Source organism: Pelobates fuscus, chromosome 2 (assembly GCF_036172605.1).
Source record: "Pelobates fuscus isolate aPelFus1 chromosome 2, aPelFus1.pri, whole genome shotgun sequence".
Classification (NCBI taxonomy): domain Eukaryota; kingdom Metazoa; phylum Chordata; class Amphibia; order Anura; family Pelobatidae; genus Pelobates; species Pelobates fuscus.
In genome coordinates, this window is record NC_086318.1 from 65,808,293 (window position 1) to 65,832,647 (window position 24,355).

At 41.4% G+C, this 24,355-nt stretch overlaps 1 protein-coding gene across 2 annotated transcripts; it reads right to left on the minus strand.

Annotated features, from left to right (window-relative positions):
- Window positions 1-665: 665 nt before the first annotated feature.
- Window positions 666-24,273, minus strand: ACP1 (acid phosphatase 1). Of its 2 annotated transcripts, none has more exons than XM_063442220.1 (6): window positions 24,177-24,273; window positions 12,574-12,647; window positions 6,469-6,582; window positions 3,812-3,873; window positions 1,083-1,188; window positions 666-993 (listed from the first exon to the last, which is right to left on the minus strand). In XM_063442220.1, exons 1-6 carry the CDS (start codon window positions 24,217-24,219, stop codon window positions 916-918), a joined length of 477 nt encoding a protein of 158 aa, XP_063298290.1. In that variant the 5' UTR covers window positions 24,220-24,273; the 3' UTR covers window positions 666-915. The 2 variants fall into 2 exon arrangements, with proteins under 2 accessions (XP_063298290.1, XP_063298288.1); XM_063442218.1 differs by lacking the exon at window positions 6,469-6,582 and adding an exon at window positions 6,642-6,755.
- Between the last annotated feature and the right edge of the window lie 82 nt (window positions 24,274-24,355).

Genomic DNA, 24,355 nt, shown 5'->3' on the forward strand with positions numbered 1-24,355 from the left:
TTTGTGATTGTACCGAATAAAAATCCAAATGCAAAAATAAGATAATACAATTATCTTTAAAGTCCCTGCAGCATTTGCACAGTAAAGATGCAGAATACAGCCGATCACAGACAACGACAAGGATTATAGATTTCATATTATGTTATTCTCTCATTCTTGTTTATGGTCTCTGATCACAAACACTCTATAGAAAACATTTTGGTGTATATATAGTCCAGGTGACGTATACCTCCTTTTGGGAGGAGTGTGTGTGTTCAAACAAGGTGCTAAAGTCAAAATATAAATGGTAGCATCTCTAAACACTTGTGTGGAAATATCCTCGTCTCCACACCCAAAAAGTTCAGAAGTTGTAAAGTGGTGTAAGTGAAAAACCTACACCTATAAGTGGAGTGCTAAATTGTGGACAAAGTAAACTTACCCCCGTGTGGCTTAACGACCGTTGTATAGTCCAGTCTGACAGCATTCTTCACACACAATAAGTGGATCTATTGTACACATGCTGTACATTTTATGGTTTATTTCTCCTATGATGGAGGGAGACTTACTGCTGTTACAGGAAGGCAAGGATGGGAGATTTCTGCATTATAATCTGTGCAATGAGCATCAGTTGTAACGGAGTTTAGATTGTACCTTTATTGTATAATTTATAAAATAAAGACAATGCATTTGCTAAATTAAAACTTCTTTATTTTTCTGTTACATGAAAGATACTGTTGAAGTGAATTCCCCGTGGAAAACAATAATTGTGCATTTATTTAACATTATGGAGAGCATCACGGCATGACTCAAAATATTTACACATAGTTTGTAAAGAAGACTTTAATCCATGGTAAAATGAGACACTAAAAAAGGTGTACAACAGATATAGCAATCACATATCATTTCATTCATTTTTCAAGTACTTTTAAGGGAATACTAGGAGCATTTCTCCAAAAATGATTTACAGCATCTGACACACTGTTGGTAGACTGTCTCAAAATCGTCATCACTTCCCTGAAATACAAGTGATATATATATATATTTATTATGGAGAAGAGTGAGTACATATGAAAAAAGTTAATGTTCCAGCATTGAAAACTTACATAATAGGGATCCTCAATAATGAGTCGTTTTTGAGGGTCATAGCTTCCAAGGAGTTCGATTTTAGCTTTGCAGTTTTGAACTTGACTACATTTTTTTTTCAGGTCTCTGAAAGAAAGCAAGCATTCATGTAACCCTTATTTAATATTGCACTATTTCAGTGGCAAATAAAACAGTGGTTTGAATGATGAAGTGTAACCCTTATTTAATATTGCACTATTTCAGTGGCAAATAAAACAATGGTTTGAATGATGAAATGTAAGAGCAGAATTAAAGGGAATCTCCAGTTCCAGGAAAACGATCCTTTTCCTGGCACTGGAGGGTCCCTCTCCCTCCCACCCCCCCAATCCCCGGTTACTGAAAGGGTGAGAAAACCCCTTCAGTCACTTACCTGAGGCAGCGGCGATGTCCCTCGCCGCTGTCTCCTCCTCCGCCACGCTCCTCCTCTTCATTGCGTCAGCCGGTGGGAGAGACTGATCCCGCCCACGGAGAACTAATGCGCAATGCCGCGCATGCGCATAACGTCTCCCCATAGGAAAGCATTGAAAAATTATTTCAATGCTTTCCTATGGGGAAATGAGGGACGCTGGAGGTCCTCACACAGCGTGAGGACGTCCAGCGACGCTCTAGCACAGAAAACCTGTGCTATGAAGGAGGAAGTGACCACTAGTGGCTGTCTAGTAGACAGCCACTAGAGGTGGAGTTAACCCTGCAAGGTAATTATTGCAGTTTATAAAAAACTGCAATAATTACACTTGCAGGGTTAAGAGTAGTGGGAGTTGGCACCCAGACCACTCCAATGGGCAGAAGTGGTCTGGGTGCCTGGAGTGTCCCTTTAATCATTTTCATTTCATAAATAGGATCTTAAAGGGTTTGGTTTTCCACAAGATATATGGAGGGCAAGATCCACTTCAGATAATTGTTGAAATGTTTTCATTGGGATTGCTGTATCTCTCGTGCAGAGGGAACTTGCTGGCATTTTGGATCTTGACTGCCCGTATGGGTGGGACCAGTCTGATATGGTTCAGAGATGTTTCCTCTGTAATGGCACAAGATGAGCTAAAGCCAGCTTGAGAACGGAGCGGGGACCCACCGAAGGGCAGGCTATTTCAGCTGCTGCCCGTTGCGACCTGTTTTTTGCTCTTGAAATGTTTTACACTGTGTTGGAGACAATCCAGTAAAATCCATAGATATGGCTATGAGGTACATCCCATAATGCTTACAGTACAGTGGAATTTGTTGGACGATGTACTTCGTATAGATTGAAATCTACTGTTTTTGTTATGTGGTGCATAAGAATGTCAGATACACACAACTGTGCTACCACTTTAAAAACTACAACAGCAAATGTAAAGACACACTATATGCATTGTAAAACGGACACTGCTCTCTTTAGTCCTTTCAAGTCTACTGCATTTCTCAAGGAAGGCATTTTATAATGGCATCAGTTATCACAGCAATAGTTTTTGGGAGTTGTAGATTAACCAACAGCTCTGATAAGTAAAAAGTTGATAACTTAAGTTGTAGAAATGCCAACTATACTCATAAGGTATTGCAGAGTAAAAGTGTATTAGGGTAAATTCAGCAATTTGAAAACTATTAAAGGAACACTCCAGACCCCAAAACCACTTTAAATTGCTGAAGGGTTTTATGTGTGAAAAGTGTGTATTTTCAATAGAAAATTGAACATTTATACAATTCATCTTGTTACACCCCCTAGCTGTCAGTCAGCCTACCTGGTTGTTTAGCTCAGTGGAGCTAAACTCAAGAGGCAGCAATTGCTCAGAGCACCTGCCTTGCGACGACATATTATTGAGTTGCATTGGGAAGTTGGACAACCACATAAAGTCTGGACTTGTGGAAAGTGAAAGGACTTGCAAAAGACAGCAGACAATAGAACTACAACTTTTTCAAGCCGTTTTAGATATTGTGCTCGATATTTTATTTTTTGGGGGCAGTGGAGTGTCCCTTTAAGAGTATCCTAACAGGTTGGTCATTTATTGGGGTAGCTTTGACTTGCAGTGTATGTAACAAAACTGTGTTTTGTTTTCGTTTTTTTTGCAAAAATACTTGAGGTTGCTAAAAGAACAGCATACCTCTCAACACTGAGAAGCATGAAATTGGGAGAGGCATTGAGTGTGTCTGTAGTGGTATGTCAGTGATTCCAGTTGCATCACTGGAGGTTCCTAAAATGGGTGGTTGAACTTGGCATGGCAGCACATAAGCAGAGTGCTTGGGACGAGCTATAGGCATTTGCTTGATGCCCCAACAATACTTTGCATAACTTAAATGCATCTTGATGTGTGCATGCCATGATTATTACAGACATTTCCATGGTATCTCCAAATGCTGAACACCAGGGAATTAATACAAAGTTGTGGTACAGGAACCTGATGACCCTATGGTAGTTTGGAGGTAAGGAATTAAATAAATCCAAGTTAATATTAACACATTTTTCTCTGGTGGTTTCCTTCAAAAACGAAATGTCAGCCTATCCAAGAGCAGCAATGTACAGTGTGTGTGAGCAAAGAAAGAATTCACAAAAAATAAAAATGTAATGGTGCTGGGAGTCAACCATCAGACTGAGGAACATCCACGACAATCAAACCAACCAACCAACCAGAATGTGAAACTAACAGTGGGAAATGAAATAATAACACACACATACATAAAAGTTAATATTTAACGCATGTCAACGATTTTGAATTACTATCCATCTTTACATACCAACCTTAAATTACTTTCATCCATACACAGTATGTAGTCATAGGAGAGGAAGTCATCTCTAGTAATCTGATAAAAAAAAAATAAAAAAAAAAATATGAAATTAGTTATTACAACATTTTGCACACACAGATTTAATAAAATGATAGTAATTTTCATTCATAGGGGTTAAAAAGAAAATATTTTCAGAATAGATTCTAACTATACAAGTACAATTAACTTAGCTTATTGATATTAATAAATACTTTTAATAAATATCTGCACATTTATAACTAAATTAAAATACTTCCTGATTCAAACATGCTTCAGTAAGTCTAGGACGAGGAGAAGAGCATGACTTGTTTAAATAAAGGTAGATATGGTGCCTTCTCCCCTGTGTAAGCAGTACTGCCTTATTCACAACTTAAAGTGGAGAAACTGTTTTGGGTTTAGTCTGACGAGAGCAAGAAATCCACCATGCTGATTTCACAGCACAGTGCAGATCTCCAAATAAACCTGCACCTCAGAGCAGTGCTGAACAAACCAATAAAACAGAGATTCTACTGTAGGATCAGAGGTCACAAACTATTTGTGATATCCAACATATAAGCTACAAAGGAAGTGGGAAATGAAAAAGGGATGACAATGCCTCAAGGAGTCACTGGCATGCAGGGTTTCCTCAGCAAATCATTTATTTATATTTTTGTCAGTGCAAGTGTGTAACAAAAAGAAAAGGTGGGGGGGAGGCTTTTTTTAAGACTTAATATCTATAGCACTCTTAAATTATGTAAAGCATTTAGTCTAAATATTTTAACCTAATAACACACGATGACCTATAACAACAATCATTCATTCCATTCAAAAAACTCTTGCGGGAGAGAGGAAGGAGGTTGAACTGGAAATAATAAACTTCAGTTAGTGACAACATGAAATTATATGGCTCTTTATCTTTTCTCCCCATCCTTTATTCTTCTAAATTTCTGTCAGGATTTGTTGGGTTTTTTTTTGTTTTAATTTTTTACATTTTTTTTTTTGTGGTGCATCATGAATATTCTACAATGTTCAAGTATGCAAGAAAGTATACAAGAAAAGAGATAAACATAAAAATAAAAAAAGAAATGGGTGCATTTACATCCTATTGCACAATATGCATGTATCGTTTAACAAAATTATGCAGAACAGGGGACAACAGAACAGTAGTGTCAGCATTGCTTTACAATATTGATAGCAACCAGTGGTCTATTGACCCGGTGATGAGGAAAAACCAGTATATGTGGCAACATAGATCGCTGATAGGAGAACAATCAGTTGCTGGACAGCTTATATAATGATTAGGTCATGCTTAAAACATATAATGGTTTATAGGTGCACAACACGCTGGAGTGGTGAAGCCATAAGATTAGCCTGTAGTAGGCGTTGGTAGCAATGTGGAATATTCTTGATGGGTATCCTTATAAGGGAATGTGCACCAAGTGGGGAGGGGAGGTGGGGTTGGTGGTTTAATAGCAAACTAGATACCATGGAGCTTAAAGTCGAGAACGGAGTACGTACAGTGTGGCAAGTCTCATACGAGGAACTTGCCCAGATTTAAGTAAAACAAAGGATATTTTTGTTTTTTTATACCATGAAGACCGTATTTTCAGATGTTCCTTTAAACGCCATTCATTATTCAGAGAATTAAATTGTTTTTCAAACAACAGTTGTCCTCTTGGTTAATGACCAGTGCCCACGAAATAAGAACACTTACAAAACTAACATTTAATAGAATAGTATTAACTATGATTAAACACACTGTGATTATGCTATAGCATCTTTCAGACTCATTTTCTGATAACATTAATTTCAGAAAATTTCTTCATGAAAATTAACTGTAGCTGAAGGAACCAGTGAACTTTTATTTAACAAAAACAAAGCTCAAAGACATGCATTTAGACTGGGGATAAAAATGGCACAATTTGTACCAATAAGAACCCAGCATGGGAACTTCCAGGCTTCATCCAATAACATACAGGCTGCCCTAATTAGCAGATTGTCACTTACCGCTACCCTCAAATAAAAAAATGTAACTAAAATCAATAAAGAAGAACCACTATGTTGACAGTAAGACAGCCAGAGCAGACTGGTTGGGGTGCATGGTGACGCAGACAGCAAACCATCTTTAGATGTATCTGCAGTCTGTTGGTGATCTGTATATAAAAATCGGATAAGATACGAGTCTGTATCACCATGCTCAGATTGCATCCTATTAAAGAAAGTCAGAGGTCGTTTTAAAGCAATATATCTTTAGTCGTTCTCTGGTGCTTAAAACAGAACATCTCATTTCTCTGTATAAAAGCAATGTTTTGAGACGGAGTGTTATGCAGGTAAATTGTGTCCTTATTTTTCATTTCAACATTTCCAGTGTATTTAAAATCATAGAAGGAGATGATACGTAAAAGCATTCCACCGACATCAGGGAATGTCATGGTTTCTCAATGAGGTTTGCAGGATTACAGCAGGGCATATGACGATTTATAGGGCACTAAGAAAATATAAAAGTTGCACTGCCTCGATAAAAGGCTTTACATCTCATCTAACATTTTTGAAGAAAATAAAAATTAGATCAGAAAGTTTTAAGTTGTTGTAAAGTAAATAAACCACTCTTTACAGATTTGACAATATATTACAAAATAAGCTGTCCTATACCTGTCTTGCTCTATGAGTCGTTTCGGTAGCATGAGTTTTTAAGCAGTTTAGGGCCCTTGAATCTGGGGAGCAACCCACGTTCCAGTCAGAAGTAGCAGCGCTGTCTATCGACCACTGCAACACAAAACATAATTCATATACTTCAATTAAAGTATGAAATGGCGGCAACATACCTGCCTGGCAGTGTGGCTCATTGAGATGCCATGCTTCCTCATACAACTTTGGCCACGGTAATCAGGAGGATTTCCGATTTCATATGTAGAGGTGGCTGCACTGTCTACGCTCCACTAGGACGAAACAGTTTATTCATTAGTTTAAAATAATACAAATTTACACATTAGAAAATAGTGGGGTTTTTTTCTTTATTAAAACAGTTTTTAAAAGAAAACTTACTTATTACTCCGGATAAAGTATATACATTAAAAATACTTAATATCAATGTGATGGAACAAAGCATGTCAGCTGGCTTACATCCTTTCTACAATGCTGTGGTGGGAACGTGATAATAATTAAAGCTTGCATGAACTCCTATATAGCTTAGCACAGGGGTAGGCAACCTTTTAGCAGCACTGTGCCAAAATAGGATTGTGATGTCCCGAGATCACTTCCTCTATGTGCTGCAATGCATAAATTGAGGATTGTCCTTCACCACCTTTTCGTATTAGCAGATATCTGAAGTTTCACTGGGACTCCTGATAGGCCAGAGTCTGTTTGGCTCTAGCAGCCTTGAGACACACACAGACTGACAGAGAAAGAGACACACACACACACTAGCGAAGTTTAATTTATGAGAAATATACAATTCTTAAAGGTACACTATAGTCATCAGAAACACTACAGCTTAATATAGTTGTTTTGGTGCCTATAGCCTATCCCTGTAGCCTTTTCAATGAAAAGGCAGTGTTCACATTGCTGCCTAGTAGCACCTCTAGTGACAGTCACTCAGACGGCCACTAGAGAGTCCTGTGACAGTGCTGCAGAGTGCACAGTGTGCAGCACCTTTGTTCAGCGTCTCCACGCTCTGCACGGAGGTGCTGAATGTTACTCATAGAGAACATGCGTAATATCTTCCCAATGCTTTCCTACAGGAAAGCATTGATTTAGCTGAGATCTTAAATATGAATTAATCTCAGCCATGAAGGCAGGACAAGCTGCGGAAAACTGTCACGGCGTGGGAAAGAAGGGGAGTAAAAACACATACACTGACAGAGAGACGCACACACACAGAGACAGACACACAAATTGACATTTTCCATTTTAATCCACCCAGCCTCCCTATCTGGGAGAGCTGAGTGGACTTTCCCTGGGGTCCAGTGGGGCTGCTCGCTCCTCCTGTGTGCGAGGGAGCAGTAATATACCTGTAGCTCCTCTCTGCTCCCTGTAGTGATGATGGGGCCGGAATGACGTCATATTCTGGCTCCCAGCATCACTATACAGCGCGAGGGAGCAGACAGGAGCTACAGGAAGATTACTGCTCCCTCCAGCTCTGCCGCAGCCTGCCACCTGCACACAACCCAGGGCTGCCGCCGCCTGCACGCTCACTGAGCCAACCGGATCCATTGTACCTCCTCCATCCAGCCTTTGGCTAAATGGCTTCAAATTCCAGGCGCCAGGGCAACTTAATTTCCAGGAATTTCTTTTTCAGGAAGATAATAGAGACACAATGAACAAAGCAACATCATTATCTGCCTCAACTGATGCTACACAACTGAAGAAGCTACACAGGTTCCAGTTCAGCTACCCAAACAGTGAATGAATCAGAAATGTATCCCTATCTCATAATGTTAAAGAGAGAGAGAACAAAAAATAAAAAAAATAAAAAACAGACACAACATAGTTGTCATGGCAATTCCATAATAAAACATTTAGGGAAGTTTGCACATTCATTACTTAATCTTTCATGATAAAGACTGTTTGCCATTCCCAGAACAACTACATTTTCTATTTATGATCTCTTTAGTTGCTATCGTAAAATTCTTTTATAGGGATGTATTTATCAAATCAGACTGACAGACCAATGGGCAACTCATAGAAATATAGTCCTAAAAACATATAAAGATAAAAGGAGTTCATGTGTAATCTTACCGCCACGACTTTCTGGAGTACAAAAGATGCATTGACATTTGACACCACAAAAAAAAACCCACTATAATACATTATACGAAATATAAACACTGCCGTTTGTGAGAAATATTTGTCAGTCAGAATACCTCTAATGGCCGCCGGCCACTAAAAGCACATCATTCTGAAGACTTTCAATTATTAAAAGTCTTCACATTAAATATGTTAATGCTTCCTACAGGCTGGCTGCAGAGATTGCCTCACATGTGCTGTAAATTCTCAATGCTTCTCGATGAGAAGTACTTGCCTAGCCCCAGATCAGCAGTTAGGACAATTTCTGTAGAGAAGGAGCACATGCCAAGAGACCAGGATAGTGCTGGATCAAATGTGAGTTTTATTTCATTTCACAGTTTAAACAAGCAGAGGAACATTCTGTTATTAATACTTATATATAATGTTAGAGTGTTCCTTTAATATACATGTCCTATATTACTAAAAATACCGTATATACTCGAGTATAAGCCGAGTTTTTCAGCACATTTTTTGTGCTGAAAAAAACCAACTCGGCTTATACTCTAGTCAATAGTCTGTATTATGGCAATTTGCATTGCCATAATACAGACTGGGGCTGTCAGAGAGTTTACTTACCTCTCCTGCAGCTCCTGCCTCCTCCGCGCGGTCTGTGCAGCTCCCTCTGTCAGCTCCCACTGTAAGTCTCGTGAGAGCCGCGGCTCTCGCGAGACTTACACTGGGAGCTGACCGAGGTGCTGAACGGACCGGCGCAGAGGAGGAGGGAGCTGACAGGAGCTGCAGGAGAGGTAAGTAAACTCTCTGACAGCCCCCTCCTCCCCCCCACTGAACTACCAATGCCACTAGACCACCAGGGACCACCTGTATAAAGCAGGGAGGGGGGACGAAAAAAAATAAAATTAATAAATATTACTAATACAAAATACATATTAAAATAATAAAAAAAAATAATTAAATAAAATAAAATAATAAAAATAAATAAAAAATTACACACACACACTGCACTCACATACACTGCATTCATACACACACTGCACTCACATACACACACACACACACACGCTGCACTCACACACACACACACACACACACACACACACACACACACACACGCTGCACTCACACACACACACACGCTGCACTCACACACACACACACGCTGCACTCACACACACACACACGCTCCACTCATACACACACACGCTCCACTCATACACACACACGCTCCACTCATACACACACACACGCTCCACTCATACACACACACACGCTCCACTCATACACACACACGCTCCACTCATACACACACACGCTCCACTCATACACACACACGCTCCACTCATACACACACACGCTCCACTCATACACACACACGCTCCACTCATACACACACACGCTCCACTCATACACACACGCTGCACTCATACACACACGCTGCACTCATACACACACGCTGCACTCATACACACACGCTGCACTCATACACACACGCTGCACTCATACACACACGCTGCACTCATACACACACGCTGCACTCATACACACACGCTGCACTCATACACACACGCTGCATTCATACACACACGCTGCATTCATACACACACGCTGCATTCATACACACTGTAAATAAATATTCAATTAATATAATTTTTTTAGGATCTAATTTTATTTAGAAATTTACCAGTAGCTGCTGCATTTCCCACCCTAGTCTTATACTCGAGTCAATAAGTTTTCCCAGTTTTTTTGGGTAAAATTAGGGGCCTCGGCTTATATTCGGGTCGGCTTATACTCAAGTATATACGGTATATACATTATTATGCAAAGATTTTAGGCAGGTGCTTTTGAAATGGTAATAAATAACAAGATGCAAATTGAGTTAAAAGAAGCAAAATAAAAATTTCAAACGAATATTTGATGTGACCACCCTTTGCTTTAAAAATAAATAAATAAAATAAAAAACCCAGATTCAGTTCTTCTAGGTATGCACAAGTCAGGGATTTTGAAAGCATATAGTCAGGTGCATATTTAAAAATTATACCAAATGCTAATCAACAATGTAAAAGGTTACTAGCTGAACTTTAAAAATTTTCACTTTAAAAATTTCCAATTGTGCATTTCTAACTTTGTTCAACTCCCCAGTTTCCTGAAAAGCCAGAAAGACCACATCATAAAAATGATATCTACCCTACAGGTGTGTTGGCTTGGTGTGGTGGGTTGTTGCTATATATCCAATTTAAATACATATTCTGTACTTAAAAACTATTAGTCGCATGTACATCTTATGACACTCAGAGGATCTTAGCAGAAAAGGTCAATTACTTAAAATCATGCAATAAAGAAATTTTCAGTTGGCATGAATCAGTTTAGGGTTATGACAAAAAAACACTTTAAAAACTTATCTGAAGAAGAATCTGGAAATACTTGCTTTTAAATGGCAATTGCACATGTAAATAAAATCCAGTTAAATTCTTAGCTTAAAAAAGTAAAAATACAAAATTTTGGTTTGAGTGTTAATATTTGACATCTAGATCAGGGCAATCTAGACCAGAGCAAGTCAATTAATATGATCATGGTCACAGTGGGTCATGGAGCAGATTTACATAAATATGTCCGTAATTTGGCAAATTGGAGATTGTGGGACAGTGGGTCCCGATGAAAGGGTTACTCCAATCACCACTTCAGTGATTTGAAGTGGTTATGGTGCTTGAAGTTAGTATGTGTAGCAATTTAGCTTGAAAGGCTGCATGTACACAGTTTAACGACCTCTGTGCACCCCAGAGCCTTCCATTTGCTCGTCCTCCCTTACATCCCGTCCGTGAGGTGGTGTGACAACAACAGGGGAAAATACACAGAACATGACCTCAGCAATGGAACAGGTGTCAGTTATTGATAGAAATATATATATATATATATATATATATATATATATATATATATATATATATGTGTGTGTGTTGAGAAGAACATTCAGAATAAAATTTAATTTTTCATGTAGAAAGAAAGCCACGTGTTTTCTGTTATCTCTGCAAAAGTTGACTACTTTGAGGAGTCAAACATTAGATTTTGTTTAACGTAACTATTCAAAAACATTTTTTTTCTACATCTTTACTTTTTTTGTTCTTTGCTTAACCCCTTAAGGACCAAACTTCTGGAATAAAAGGGAATCATGACATGTCACACGTCATGTGTCCTTAAGGGGTTAAACATCAAAGTACAGACCCTAAACTGCATAAAATGGAGATGTTCTGGAGGTCTGTAGAAATTGTGTACGTATGTATTCATGCATATAACAAGACCTCCTTTCTCAACTGCTTAAACTGTCCATATTATCAAAGTCTATTTCGTCCAACCTGGACACGTACATGGAGTGGGATAGTGCAGCTAAGATGGAGGTGATCCATGGGTTCCAGTGGAGAGCCCTGGTTAACATGAAACCATTTCTAAAAGGTTTGATAATTAAACCTGTATACCAAGCTAGGAGGTCTCTGGGCAGCCACTACAACTTCACCAAGTAGGTTTTTCGAAGCTTCATGAAGGTGGAATTTTTGGCACTTTTGCCTTAAGGGTTGTTTTACTAAGAGAATTCAAAGAGGAATTTAAAACCAGAGAAGCTGAACTGAAAGCATAGTATAATCCAACCGCACCCAGCCCCCATCAGTTTGGCTAGTTTGACCTAAAAATGGGAAATGCATTTGAAAGCACCCTGAATTCTCACTTTAGTGAATAACTCTGTATAGATTTGTTCCACTGTAATGTAATGAATTATCTGATAGTCCACCAAGACATATTAAAATGACAGGTAGGGCTTCCTGCTGATACCCTGTATATAATATGATGTATGTATGTATGTATGTATGTATGTATGTATGTATGTATGTATGTATGTATGTATGTATATATATATATATATATAATTTTTTTTTTTTTTTTTTTTTTAAATAGGTCAAACTCCCCAAAATAAAACCAAACAGGAGAGGACACTAGGAGAGTCTAAATACTATAACCACAAGTTACCTGGTTTGACAAGCCTTCATCAGTAACCAGCTTCCGGAAAACAGCTTCAGCTATGGGCGAACGACAAATGTTTCCTAAAGAGAAAAAGTTGCAAGATTGCAATTGTTACAAAATCTTTGTTGGGACAGAATTCACAGAACTCAATATTAAAGTATGTCAATAGTGAAACCCACTGCTGTCTGATCAAAAATAATCACAGGACACAATATAATGCAATTACTAAATTTGGAGATTTGCTCCGGTCAGAACAGCAATTTGTCCATATTTGGCCCTCTGTGGCGACCGGTCAAATTTCTAAGCTTCAAAAAAAAAAAAAAAAAAAAAAAAGAAAAGGTGATACAGTGGGTCATATGTGTTGTGACCACTTGTATCGGTTGTTTGTTTTTGCTTTATTCTATCTATTGGGGTCAAGCCCCTAGAGAGCAGCTCAGGTGCAACCTACTGTCTTCTATTTGTATGTTTTTCTTGTTTCAGTACGTTCAATACCATAGTACCAATCAAGTGTATCATGGCCAGTTTTTCTATTTGATAAATCCAAGAGAGATATATGGTGTACAAATATTGATCAAGTTTTCTCAGATCAGGAAATCAGTAGCAGTCTTAGTGAAGATATCACCTCATCTTTTAATAATCTGACTAATTTATTTCAACAGATTAAAACAGGGTGGGAAATTGCATCCTTAGAAAACTACCTTAAAAAAAAATAAAAAAAAAATGAATAACTGGGGGGCGGAGCCAGCAGCCGCACAGACAGGACGTGTCTATCAGGAGCTCCGTTCAAGCTGGGGAAAAACAAGCTGTTTCTGCCCAATTTCCCCTTCTACACCAGCTCTACCAACTTCTTAAGACAATGGGGCGCAAAAGCAAAAAATACCGGACGGAAAAACACCCAAATACCGCCGATATCGGCAAACTTGTGGAGGCCGCAAGCATCCCTGAGACCTGTCATGGCACCGCTCTCCGACGCACCGTCCAGATCATCCAGTGAAGACTCACTATCCAACCTGGACATGATAGCGGAGACGCAGAGAGCAGGCAAGCCTAAGGCACAAAGCAACCCGCCAGTCACTGAAGACCGACTGAAAGCCCTCTTGGATGATTTAAGCCGACATATCGCGGCAGACATCAATTCCTTTAAAGAGGAAATACATGGGGTGTCGGTGAGACTACATGACACAGAAATCAGCACAGCAGCACACGAGGCCTGCATTAAAGGGAAACTCCAGTGCCAGAAAAACGATCCGTTTTTCTGGCACTGGAGGGTCCCTCTCCCTCCCACCCCCCAATCCCCGGTTACTGAAGGGGTGAAAACCCCTTCAGTGACTTACCTGGGACAGCGGCGATGTCCCTCGCCGCTGTCTCCGCCTCCGCGACGCTCCTCCTTGTGATTAAGTCGGCCGGTGGGCGAGACTAATCTCGCCCACCGGCCGAGGAGACCTAATGCGCATGCGCGGAAATGCCGCGCATGCGCATTACGTCTCCCCATAGGAAAGCATTGAAAAATCATTTCAATGCTTTCCTATGGGGTTTTGAGCGACGCTGGAGGTCCTCACACAGCGTGAGGACGTCCAGCGACGCTCTAGCACAGGAAACCTGTGCTAGAAACTAGGAAGTGACCTCTAGTGGCTGTCTAGTAGACAGCCACTAGAGGTGGAGTAAACCCTGCAATGTAATTATTGCAGTTTATGAAAAACTGCAATAATTACACTTGCAGGGTTAAGGGTAGTGGGAGTTGGCACCCAGACCACTCCAATGAGCAGAAGTGGTCTGGGTACCTGGAGTGTCCCTTTAACAGCCTTGAGAGCGAGCTGACTAAGACCAAGAACGATATGGGACATGGCCACTATCCGCCCTTTTGTCCCGGCTACCCAACGGAACAACACCGCTACCACCGAGACGACTTGAATGTCCTACACTACCACGCACTGCTTCCAGTACTACTTTTACCCAAGTTACTGTTTTATATGTTGCACTGTTTATTTGATCATTTGGTACATAAGCATGCACAATGTGTAGGCAGATAGCTGTCCCTGGAGACATGTCTCACCAAACCCTCACCCACTGGCTCTGGGGTATACGTACCCCTTTCTTTCTCCCCCCCCCCTCCCCAATCATCGACCTCAGCACTTAGTTATATGTTAAAAGGAGTGTTGCGCCTCTTATGCTTTAGCCACATATGTTAACATCGAATGGTAAGTTGTTTTTCTCTCTCTTTTTTTTTTTTTTTTTTTTAACAGGTTTTTAGTTAAAGGTCCCCCCCTCATTATTTTTAGGGTAAGGGGGGTAGGTAGGGAGATATTTTTGTGGGGGGGGGGGGGGGGAGGGGTGACTAGGGTCCCCCCCCTTTGTATTTAGGGCCCCCACCCACCGCTCAGGGGTGGGGGGACAGTAGGTCCCCCCCTTATTTTTAGTTTTAGGGCCCCCACCCACCGCTCAGGGGTGGGGGCCTGGGGGGGATAGTAGGTCCCCCCCCCTATTGTTATTTTTAGGGCCCCCACCCGCCACACAGGGGTGGGGGCCGGGGGGGGGACAGTAGGTCCCCCTTATTGTTAATTTTAGGGCCCCCACCCACTGCTCAGGGGTGGGGGCCAGGGGGGGGGGGGGGGGACAGTAGGTCCCCCCTTATTGTTAATGTGTGTGTGTGTGTGTGTGTGTGTGTGTGTGTGTGTGTGTGTATGCAAACACTATATATAGAGAAATCTCTATATATAGTGTTTGGAGTAGGAGGGGGGCGGACACACAGCGAGCTGAGCTGTCGCTCAACTCGCGAACGCGCATATACGCGGTAAAGCGCTGAGTGTCTTCATAGGGCGGCTGTCAATGCCGCTCTATGAAGAACGCGATTGGTGCAGCGCGAAGCCGCGCATGCGCACCACATCGCGATGACGCTTCTCTCAGAGAAGCGTCCTATTGGGCCCTGCGATTTCGTCATTTTGACGAAAAAGGGGGCGCGGCATGGCTGGGAGCTCGGCGCTGGAACGGAGTTAAGTTTTTAATATAAAAACACTCCGAAATTTTTTTTTATTAAATGAAAGTTCATATAAAAGCAAGAAGGAAGGCTGGGGGACCTGTCTTTCTTGCTTTTATATGTTGACTATAGAGTCCCTTTAAGAATGAAACCAACTTTGAATCTTTAGAAAATAAGCTCAAGAGTAACCTGGATAAATTCCAACAGAATATAAAAATACGCAAACATTCTAAATTTGTAAGAGATAGCAAAGATTTTAAAAGTGGAAACATCTATAGAAGGAATAGTAGAACTAGGAAAAGCTTTTCTGAGCTGATTTCAACATCAGAATATGAGACAAGCGGCTCAGAAAACATAAATTTTACTTACCGTAAATTTCTTTTTCCTGAAGATTAGAGGCAGTGCTTATACCACAGGGATTTCCAATCTGGAGGGAAAAAACAGGCAGGCAAATCTCCAAACATTTAAACCCTCCCCTAATTACCTCCTTTCCAATAAGTAGCAGCTCCTCCTGATCATACCCAGAAAATACATAAGCCAAATAGCTGCAAAATTACTGAGTTTATTAGAAAAAGGGGCGGGAATTGAAGCACTGCCTCTAATCTTCAGGAAAAAGAAATTTACGGTAAGTAAAATTTATGTTTTTCCCTTCAGATTAGAGGCAGTGCTTATACCACAGGGATATAATAAAGCAGATCCTGAGGGCGGGTTTCATTTCACTACTGCTTGAAGCACCTTGCGCCCAAAAGCTGCATCCTCCGAGGCCAATATGTCCAACTTGTAGTGTCTTGAGAACGTATGGAGAGAGGACCAAGTAGCAGCTGAACAAATCTGAGAAGGAGAAGCAGCTGCTCGCAGAGCCCATGACGTAGAAACAGCTCTAGTAGAATGGGCCTTTATAGGGCCTGCAATTTCCGTGCCACTCTTGGAATAAGCCAACAGAATACAATCCTTCAGCCATCTAGCCAGAGAACTCTTCGAAACCTTCATACCTTTTCTTGTGCCCTTGAACAAGACAAAAAGACTGTTATCCTTCCGGAAGGATTCCGTAGCTTTTAGATATTGCAAAAGACATCTCTTTACGTCTAGGCAGTGAAATTTACTTTCCAAGGCATTAGACGGATTCTGACAAAAGGTCGGCAAAACAACTTCTTGGTTGACATTCGAAACAGATAAAACTTTAGGGATGAATGAAGGATCGAGCTTTAGAACCACCTTGTCCTGATGAAAAACCAAAAAAGGAAAATTCGCCCGAAGAGCTTGGATCTCACATACTCTTTTAGCTGATGTAATAGCCACCAAAAAAAAACGGTTTTTAACGAAATAATCTTCAGGGAAGCTTCCTCCAATGGTTCAAAGGGTGGCTCACAAAGCGCGGAAAGGACCAAGTTTAGATCCCAGGGAGGACAGGTTTCCCTAACATAGGGCACCAAACGTGTCAGAGCTCTGAAGAACCTTGAAATCAGAATATTTGAGGCTAAGCATCTGAGGGAGAAGAAACTGATAGCAGAAACTTGTAATTTCAATGAAGCAGGTTTAAGACCTTTTGCAAATCCCATCTGAAGGAAACTTAGAATCTTCTGGATGGACGCGGAAACAGGGTTGACTTTAAACCTACAACACCACTGACAAAATATCTTCCAAATCCTAGCGTAGATCCTTGAAGTAGATTCCTTGTTAGTTGCCAACAAAATTTTTATAACTTCAGGATCCAGACCTTTACTCTCTAAAATCTGGAGTTCAGAAACCAGGCCGTCAATTGGAATCTCCGAAGGGTCGGAAGAGGCACCATGGCGTCCTCTAGTATTTCTCCCGAAAGAGGAAGCTTCCAAAAGGTGGCCCCTGGAAAGTTCAGAAGAACCGAGAACCAACTTCTTCTTGGCCACCAGGGAAGGATTAGGATAATCCTTACATTTTCCAGCTTTACTTTTTGAAGTATTCTGGGAATAAGAACTACTGGCGGGAAGATATATGCCAGGTTGAACTTCCATGGTACTGACAGGGCATCTATGATATCTGGCTTGTCTGCTGGATTTAGGGATGCAAAACGTCTTGTCTTCCTGTTTATTCTGGAGGCCATCAGGTCCATCTCCGGAACACCGAAGCGGTCTGTAATGAGCTTGAAAATTCTGCATGACAGGGACCAATCTGCTTGTTTCAAATGATGCCGGCTCAGGGCATCTGCCACCACATTGAATTTTCCTAAAATGTGAACTGCTGAGATCGACATAAGGTGAACTTCTGACCACAGCATGATCATTGAACAAAGACTTTCTAATTTTGTTGATCTTGTACCTCCCTGTTTGTTCAAATATGCCACTGTCGTTTGATTGTCTGAACGAATTTGAATATGTTGATCTTTGATGAGAAACTGAAATGCCAAGAGCGCCATCCATACGGCCTTTAATTCCCTGAAGTTCGAGGAATTTCTCATATCCTTCTCTTGCCAACACCCATGCTTCTTTATGTCTCCCAAATGGGCCCCCCAGCCCAGTGCAGAGGCGTCTGTTGTTATTATAGTGAAGGACTTCATCCGGAATGAAAGACCTGCGTGCAGGAATCGAGAAGAGGTCCACCTCTGCAGACTTCTCAAAGTTAGATTGTTGAACCTCATAAGCCCCTCTAGGCCGAGTTCCTGTCGATTCCAGACTTGCAGAATGTTTCTCTGTAGAGGTCTCATTCTGGCTTTTGCCCAACCGACTGCCGGGATTGAGGCTGTAAACAGACCCAGTAAGCACATGGCTTCTCTGATCGAAAACACACCTTTTTCTCTGAGGTTCCGGATTAAACGCTTGATCTTTAGTTTCTTCTCTTCTGGCAGGAATAACTTCATAGCGATAGAATCCAAAATTAGACCCAAGAACTGGATCCTTTGAACTGGCACTAGTTCCGATTTGTTGAAATTTATTAGCCAGCCATGATTTTCCAGCGATTTTATAGCTGTCCCCAGGTCTAACTGTAGCTGATCTTGGGACTCTGCAATCAACAGCCAGTCGTCCAAATAAGGAATGACAGCGATGCCCATACCTCTTAGAAAAGCTGAGACGACTACTAGAAGCTTTGTGAATACCCTGGGCGCTGATGACAGGCCGAAAGGCAGTGCTCTGAATTGGTAATGTCTGGTTACCGATTGGCAGCACACAGCAAACCTTAGAAGACTTTTGCTGGATTCTGCTATGGGTACATGAAGATAGGCATCTTTTAAATCCAGGGACGCAAACCAACTTTTTGGATGAATAAGCAGAGTAGCTGATTTTACTGTTTCCATGAGGAATTTCTTTTTGATAATCCGCCTGTTTACGGCTTTTAGGTCTAAAATGGGTCTGAACGATCCATCTGGTTTTGGCACCAAGAAAAGTCTTGAATAGGTGCCTCGATGTCTTTCCTTTAGAGGAACTTCTTCCACCACTCTTTTTTGTAACAGACTTGATACTTCTCGCATCAGAGAGAGTTCCATATCTAGAGAATGAACCTCTGAACAAAGAAACATTTTCTTTGGGGTTTGTGATAATTCTAGAGCGTATCCATCCTTTATCACTGCGAGGACCCAGCGATCTGATGTTGTCTTTTTCCAGTGATCTAGGAAGTGACTCAACCTTCCTCCCACAGGCCTGGCGTCATAATTTTTTATTTCTCTTGTCTGTAAATCTTTCCTTATTCCTATAATCAAAGGCTCTTTTATGTTGACCCCTGAAATAGGTTCTACGAAAGGAACTTCTAAATGTGGGAAGCGTCTCCGATTTCCGGCTTCGAAACTGCTTCCTATATGACTCTGGTAAAGCTTTCCTTCCTTCCTTCCTTCATCTGTTTTAACAACTCATCCAATTTCGAGCCGAACAGTCTTCCTGGTTCAAAAGCTAGTTCACACAGTGAATTTTTAGATGCCGCATCTGCTGACCAATTTCTAAGCCAAAGCGCTCTTCTGGCGACTGTTGAAATACCCATATTCTTGGCCGATAATTTCAGGCTTTCTGCAGAAGCATCTACTAAAAAAATCAGCTGCCATCTTGATATTTTTTAATAGTTTTACCGGGTCTTCCTTTGCTTCTCCCGTATAGACCTTTTCTAGCTCTTCCAACCAAAGTTTTTGGGCCTTGGCAACGGATGCCCCCGCAATCAAAGCTTTAGCTTGGGCTGCAGAAGAGATGAACAACTTTTTTAAGGAGGAGTCCATGCGTTTTTCCATGACATCCTTCAGCCCGCTTGAGTCTCCAATCGGTAATGTAGTCTTCTTACCTATTTGAGCAATAGGAACGTCCACTACAGGGACTGTATCCAGCTTACAGTCTTGTTCCGCTTCTATGGAAAAGAGAGTTTTAAAATGTTTAGAAATAAACGGCTTGTGACTCGGGAATTTCCATTCTTTTAAAATCAACTCCTTAATCTGTGGGTGAAAAGGAAACATTTTGGACTTTTTCCCTGTTTCCTCAATTTCAAAAATGCACTGCACTTCTTTAATCAATTTCCCAATGGCTTCTTCTGGGAATGCAAATTCCTCATCTGATGAGTCACTACCTGAATTTTCGCCATAATCAGAACCACTAGTTCCTGAACTAGTATCGGAAACTTCCCAAGATCTCAGTCTTTTCTTAGCATGTTTTACAATCTGTGAATCCTGGGCAACCGAAGCCTGGACTGACTGTAATGCTGCCGACTGCATATCCACAAATGTTTGCTGCATACTTTGTTGCAACCAGCTGAGAAAAGTGGACATTTCTGTTCTTTTTGCTTCCTCTGAAGCTTCTTTTGAACACAATGAGCAAAGTTTCTTTTTACAACCATCTGGCATAGGTTGGCCACACACAGAGCACATTAAATGCTTGGCTTTAGATGTACATTTCCCCTTCTCAGCAACTTTATCCAAATTTTCAGGATTAGACATACTGGGAACAGAAAACAAGAAAGGGAAAATAATTAAAATTTTCTCCTTAAAGATTCAGGCTAAAACCATTTAAAATAAAAACTTAATCAGTCTTACCTTAAATGGCCTGAGAGTGTGTTGGAGGGCAGGTGAGAAACACACTTTGCAACCGTTCTGAGAGCTCCTGGCAAACAGAGGTTGCTGCTGGTAAATGCTCCTTTTAAGTCCTGTAACCAAACCAAAACGCCAAGTTCAAATTTGGCGCCTGAATCAAGGTTCGCATTGCGCATGTGCATAGCGCTCTGCGACTCCCTGGTGGAACGCAACGCAACCTGTGCGTGCGTTCCACCGACAGGACCTCCCAGCCGACGCACGCCTGCGTCCTTCGTCAGACCGGCACGGCAAGAGACGGCATAATAAAAAATCAGGGACCACGTGTGAAAGGCTACTTACCCGGACATAAAGGAAGCAGAGCCTCCCGAGCCTCAGCCCTTCTCACCTGCTTCCTGGAGAACCTCCTGTCTAACCTCCCCTGCCGAAGGCAGGCAAAGAACTGGGTATGATCAGGAGGAGCTGCTACTTATTGGAAAGGAGGTAATTAGGGGAGGGTTTAAATGTTTGGAGATTTGCCTGCTTGTTTTTTCCCTCCAGATTGGAAATCCCTGTGGTATAAGCACTGCCTCTAATCTGAAGGGAAAACATACTCTAATAAGACAGGCACCACAAGTACTGATGAGCGCAATACCAGAAGTATCCTAAAACAGGGGTATCTTTTTTAGGACATCCGAATATGGAGGACAATGTAGCCCCCCCCCCCCAGACACGGCGTTGATCCAGACCCCCACATTACAGAAGGAAACGGCACTAGTGCAAGATAAAAATCAGATCATCAACCTCTCTTCACACATTCTTACTAAACCAGAAATGCAAGTATTACAATGTGGTCTGTCCTTAATTCCACTTTCTGACAAGTTTAACTGGACGAAGGACATACACCTATTTGCAAGGAAACTTACACTCCATAAGTTCCATCGCATTAGAGAAGAAAAAAGAGCTTACAGCCCTCGGATATTGGCATACTAGACACACTTGTGGACCTTTTGTCCAGTAATGACATATCTATGAACCCACAACCTCCCTTTACACAACTTAAGAAGAAAAGCATGTTTACTCCACACCTTGCAGAATTCAAATACATTGACTTATTTGTAAAATTAACCTGCAGTGAGATAGAGAAACTGAATAAAAATGATCTTGGGATGCAACCCTACAGTAATATCACACCGCAAGAGAAAACATCCCTTAAACAACTGCAAGGGATGGAAGACCTCATCTTTAAGCCCTAAGACAGATTATATCCATGGTACAGCGACTAATTGAGGACAAAGATACCTACCAAATATTAAGTGGAGACCCCACTAAAAAATACTTTAGATGAAGCCTTTTCACTTACTGATTTCTAAAGATGAATACATTTTTATGCTCATAAAAAAAAAAAAAAATCACGTAATTGCCACGTTTTACTCACTACCAAAAGTACACAAACAGCAGCCTGTACTTAGTGGTAGACCTAATCTAACCCAGAATGTGAGCATATATGTAGACCAGATCTTAAGAAAAACAAAGTCACTGACCTTCCCTCCTACCCGAGAGATAACAAGCACATCCTAAACATCATAGATGGAATATAGCTTCCCGATAACGCTATCTTATGCAGTCTGGATGTTGGGAGCTTGTATAGCTCTATTCCACATGAAGTGGGTTTGGCACATCTAAAATCCTTTCTGGACATATGTCCAACAGCCTCAAAAAGACAATGAATTTGTTCAGGATTTGATGCGTTTTATTCTCACGCACAATTACTTCATCTTCCAAGGGAAATACTACCACCGGGTGAGAGGAACAGCTATGGGGATAGATTGCATATATCATGAATTTGTATTTTGAACATCAGTTACATGAACTATATAATGTACTTCCCCTTTAAGATATGGGATATGGGGACCTCATGAACACATATCCGGATACCAGTAATATGCATCTGATAATGTAGTTTGGGTTTTATATGGATTGGTTCCAGTTTAGGGGACACCCAATAGACCATGGCATATTCCCGATACGTGTGGGATTAGACAGACCGGGGTTACATATATATCGTAGGCATTATTGGAAGAGTGACTACTGTAACACACAACCTCTGTACACCAATGAGTGGAACTGAGCCTGTAACTCACCCAATGTTACGTACTTGCTAATGGAGTTATGGTCCTTTAGGACTACTCTTATATTGGTTCGCAACAATGGGAATAGAGAAATACTCCTGATCGTGAATCTTCACGATCATTCTTCACACTCACATTAAACGGTAATACTGGAATCATTCATCGGACACTTCATACATTACTGACCCATTTGGGATGTCTTGGAGTGATGTGAATGTGACCCACTATCATAGCTCCTTCCATGGGAGGTCTCCTACTATGGAGCATTATTAATTTGCAGGGAAGGATTGATGGATTATCCACCCACATTATGCTCATTGAAGAATCTGGCGAGACACAACCTTTCTTAACTCCGCCCAGTATACACCACATGGGGTGGAACAAATGTCCCCTGTGCCATGCAGTCTGGGCCACCAATGGGTGAAGAGTCTAATAGACTGGAGAAATATGTGGTGCCTTTCAGGTGTCGGACACATTTGCTCCCACCATCTCTGTACATCCTATTGGCTGAATGTAGACACACATTATGGGGTCCTAGGGTACATAAGCAAGTCTTTATTTAGAAGTTTGTTTGCCCCCAGATGAAGGTGCGTCTTATACAGCACCGAAACGCACGTCGGGCCTTTGTTTTTTTCTGGGCTATGGGCACTTGACACGCCCCTTTGTTTGCCTCACATGGTTTTTGTTTAGTATGTGGTTATGATTTTTTCTTTACCCTTTCACTGCTCCTACCCCAGTCTAGTCAGCTTAACAGGGAGAGAGGCTGTATAATTAATCTCTACTGCTCGCTTTTCTAGACTCTATAGACAGACTGGATACATGGTATGAGGATTTATTCTTTGAGTATATAACATGAGACTAAATATCAGGGGAATGTTATTTGTACTTTTATTAACATCAATTTAACTACGTAGATCTCCAGGTGATACAGTGAGTCATATGGATTGTGACCACTTGTATCAGTTGTTTGTTTTTGCATCTATTGGGGTCAAGCCCCTGGAGTCTCGACCTGGTACCATTAGATAGTCGTTCACAGCTGGGCGCTTTACTTTTGCTATAGCAGCTCAGGTGCGACCTACTGTCTTCTATTTGTATGTTTTTCTTATTATTAAAAATAGAACCTAGAACATGGGAGGTGATTTCTCAGGTGAAATCAAAAAGCCTACCAAGCCATGCGAAAACTCTAATCACCCTCAGACAGCCACATAGGGATACAATGATATCTCTAGCACTGCAGATTCCAGCCTAGTAATCCAGTATTTTTTTTATTAAAATTACGACCTTGGAGCATGGGAGGCTCTCAGAGGAAATTAAAAGCAATTGCAAGTCATGCGAAGACTCTAATCACCCTCAGACAGCCACATAGGGATACCATTACCATCTCTCCATGTCTGCAGCTGCCAGCCTTGCCATGCAGTGTTCCACTGGGCCCTTTCCATATTACAATACTGTACATGGTAATAACAGGGAATATTGGACTTCACGACATCTAACCAACAAACCGCGACAGCTTTCTACCTCCTGCCTCGTATCCCCAGACACCGTCACTCACCCAGGCAGACAAACAGCACGGACTTGTTACTGGTGGCTGCCATGACCGCTCACACTGCGTGCGCCCCGTCTGATCACAGCCTCTGCGCGACACGAAGCGCCCTGCTTTACGGTAAAAACGTGTCACTTTACGGCACACGGCTGGCCGAGCGGGCGGCTCGCCTGACAGACGCGGAAGTG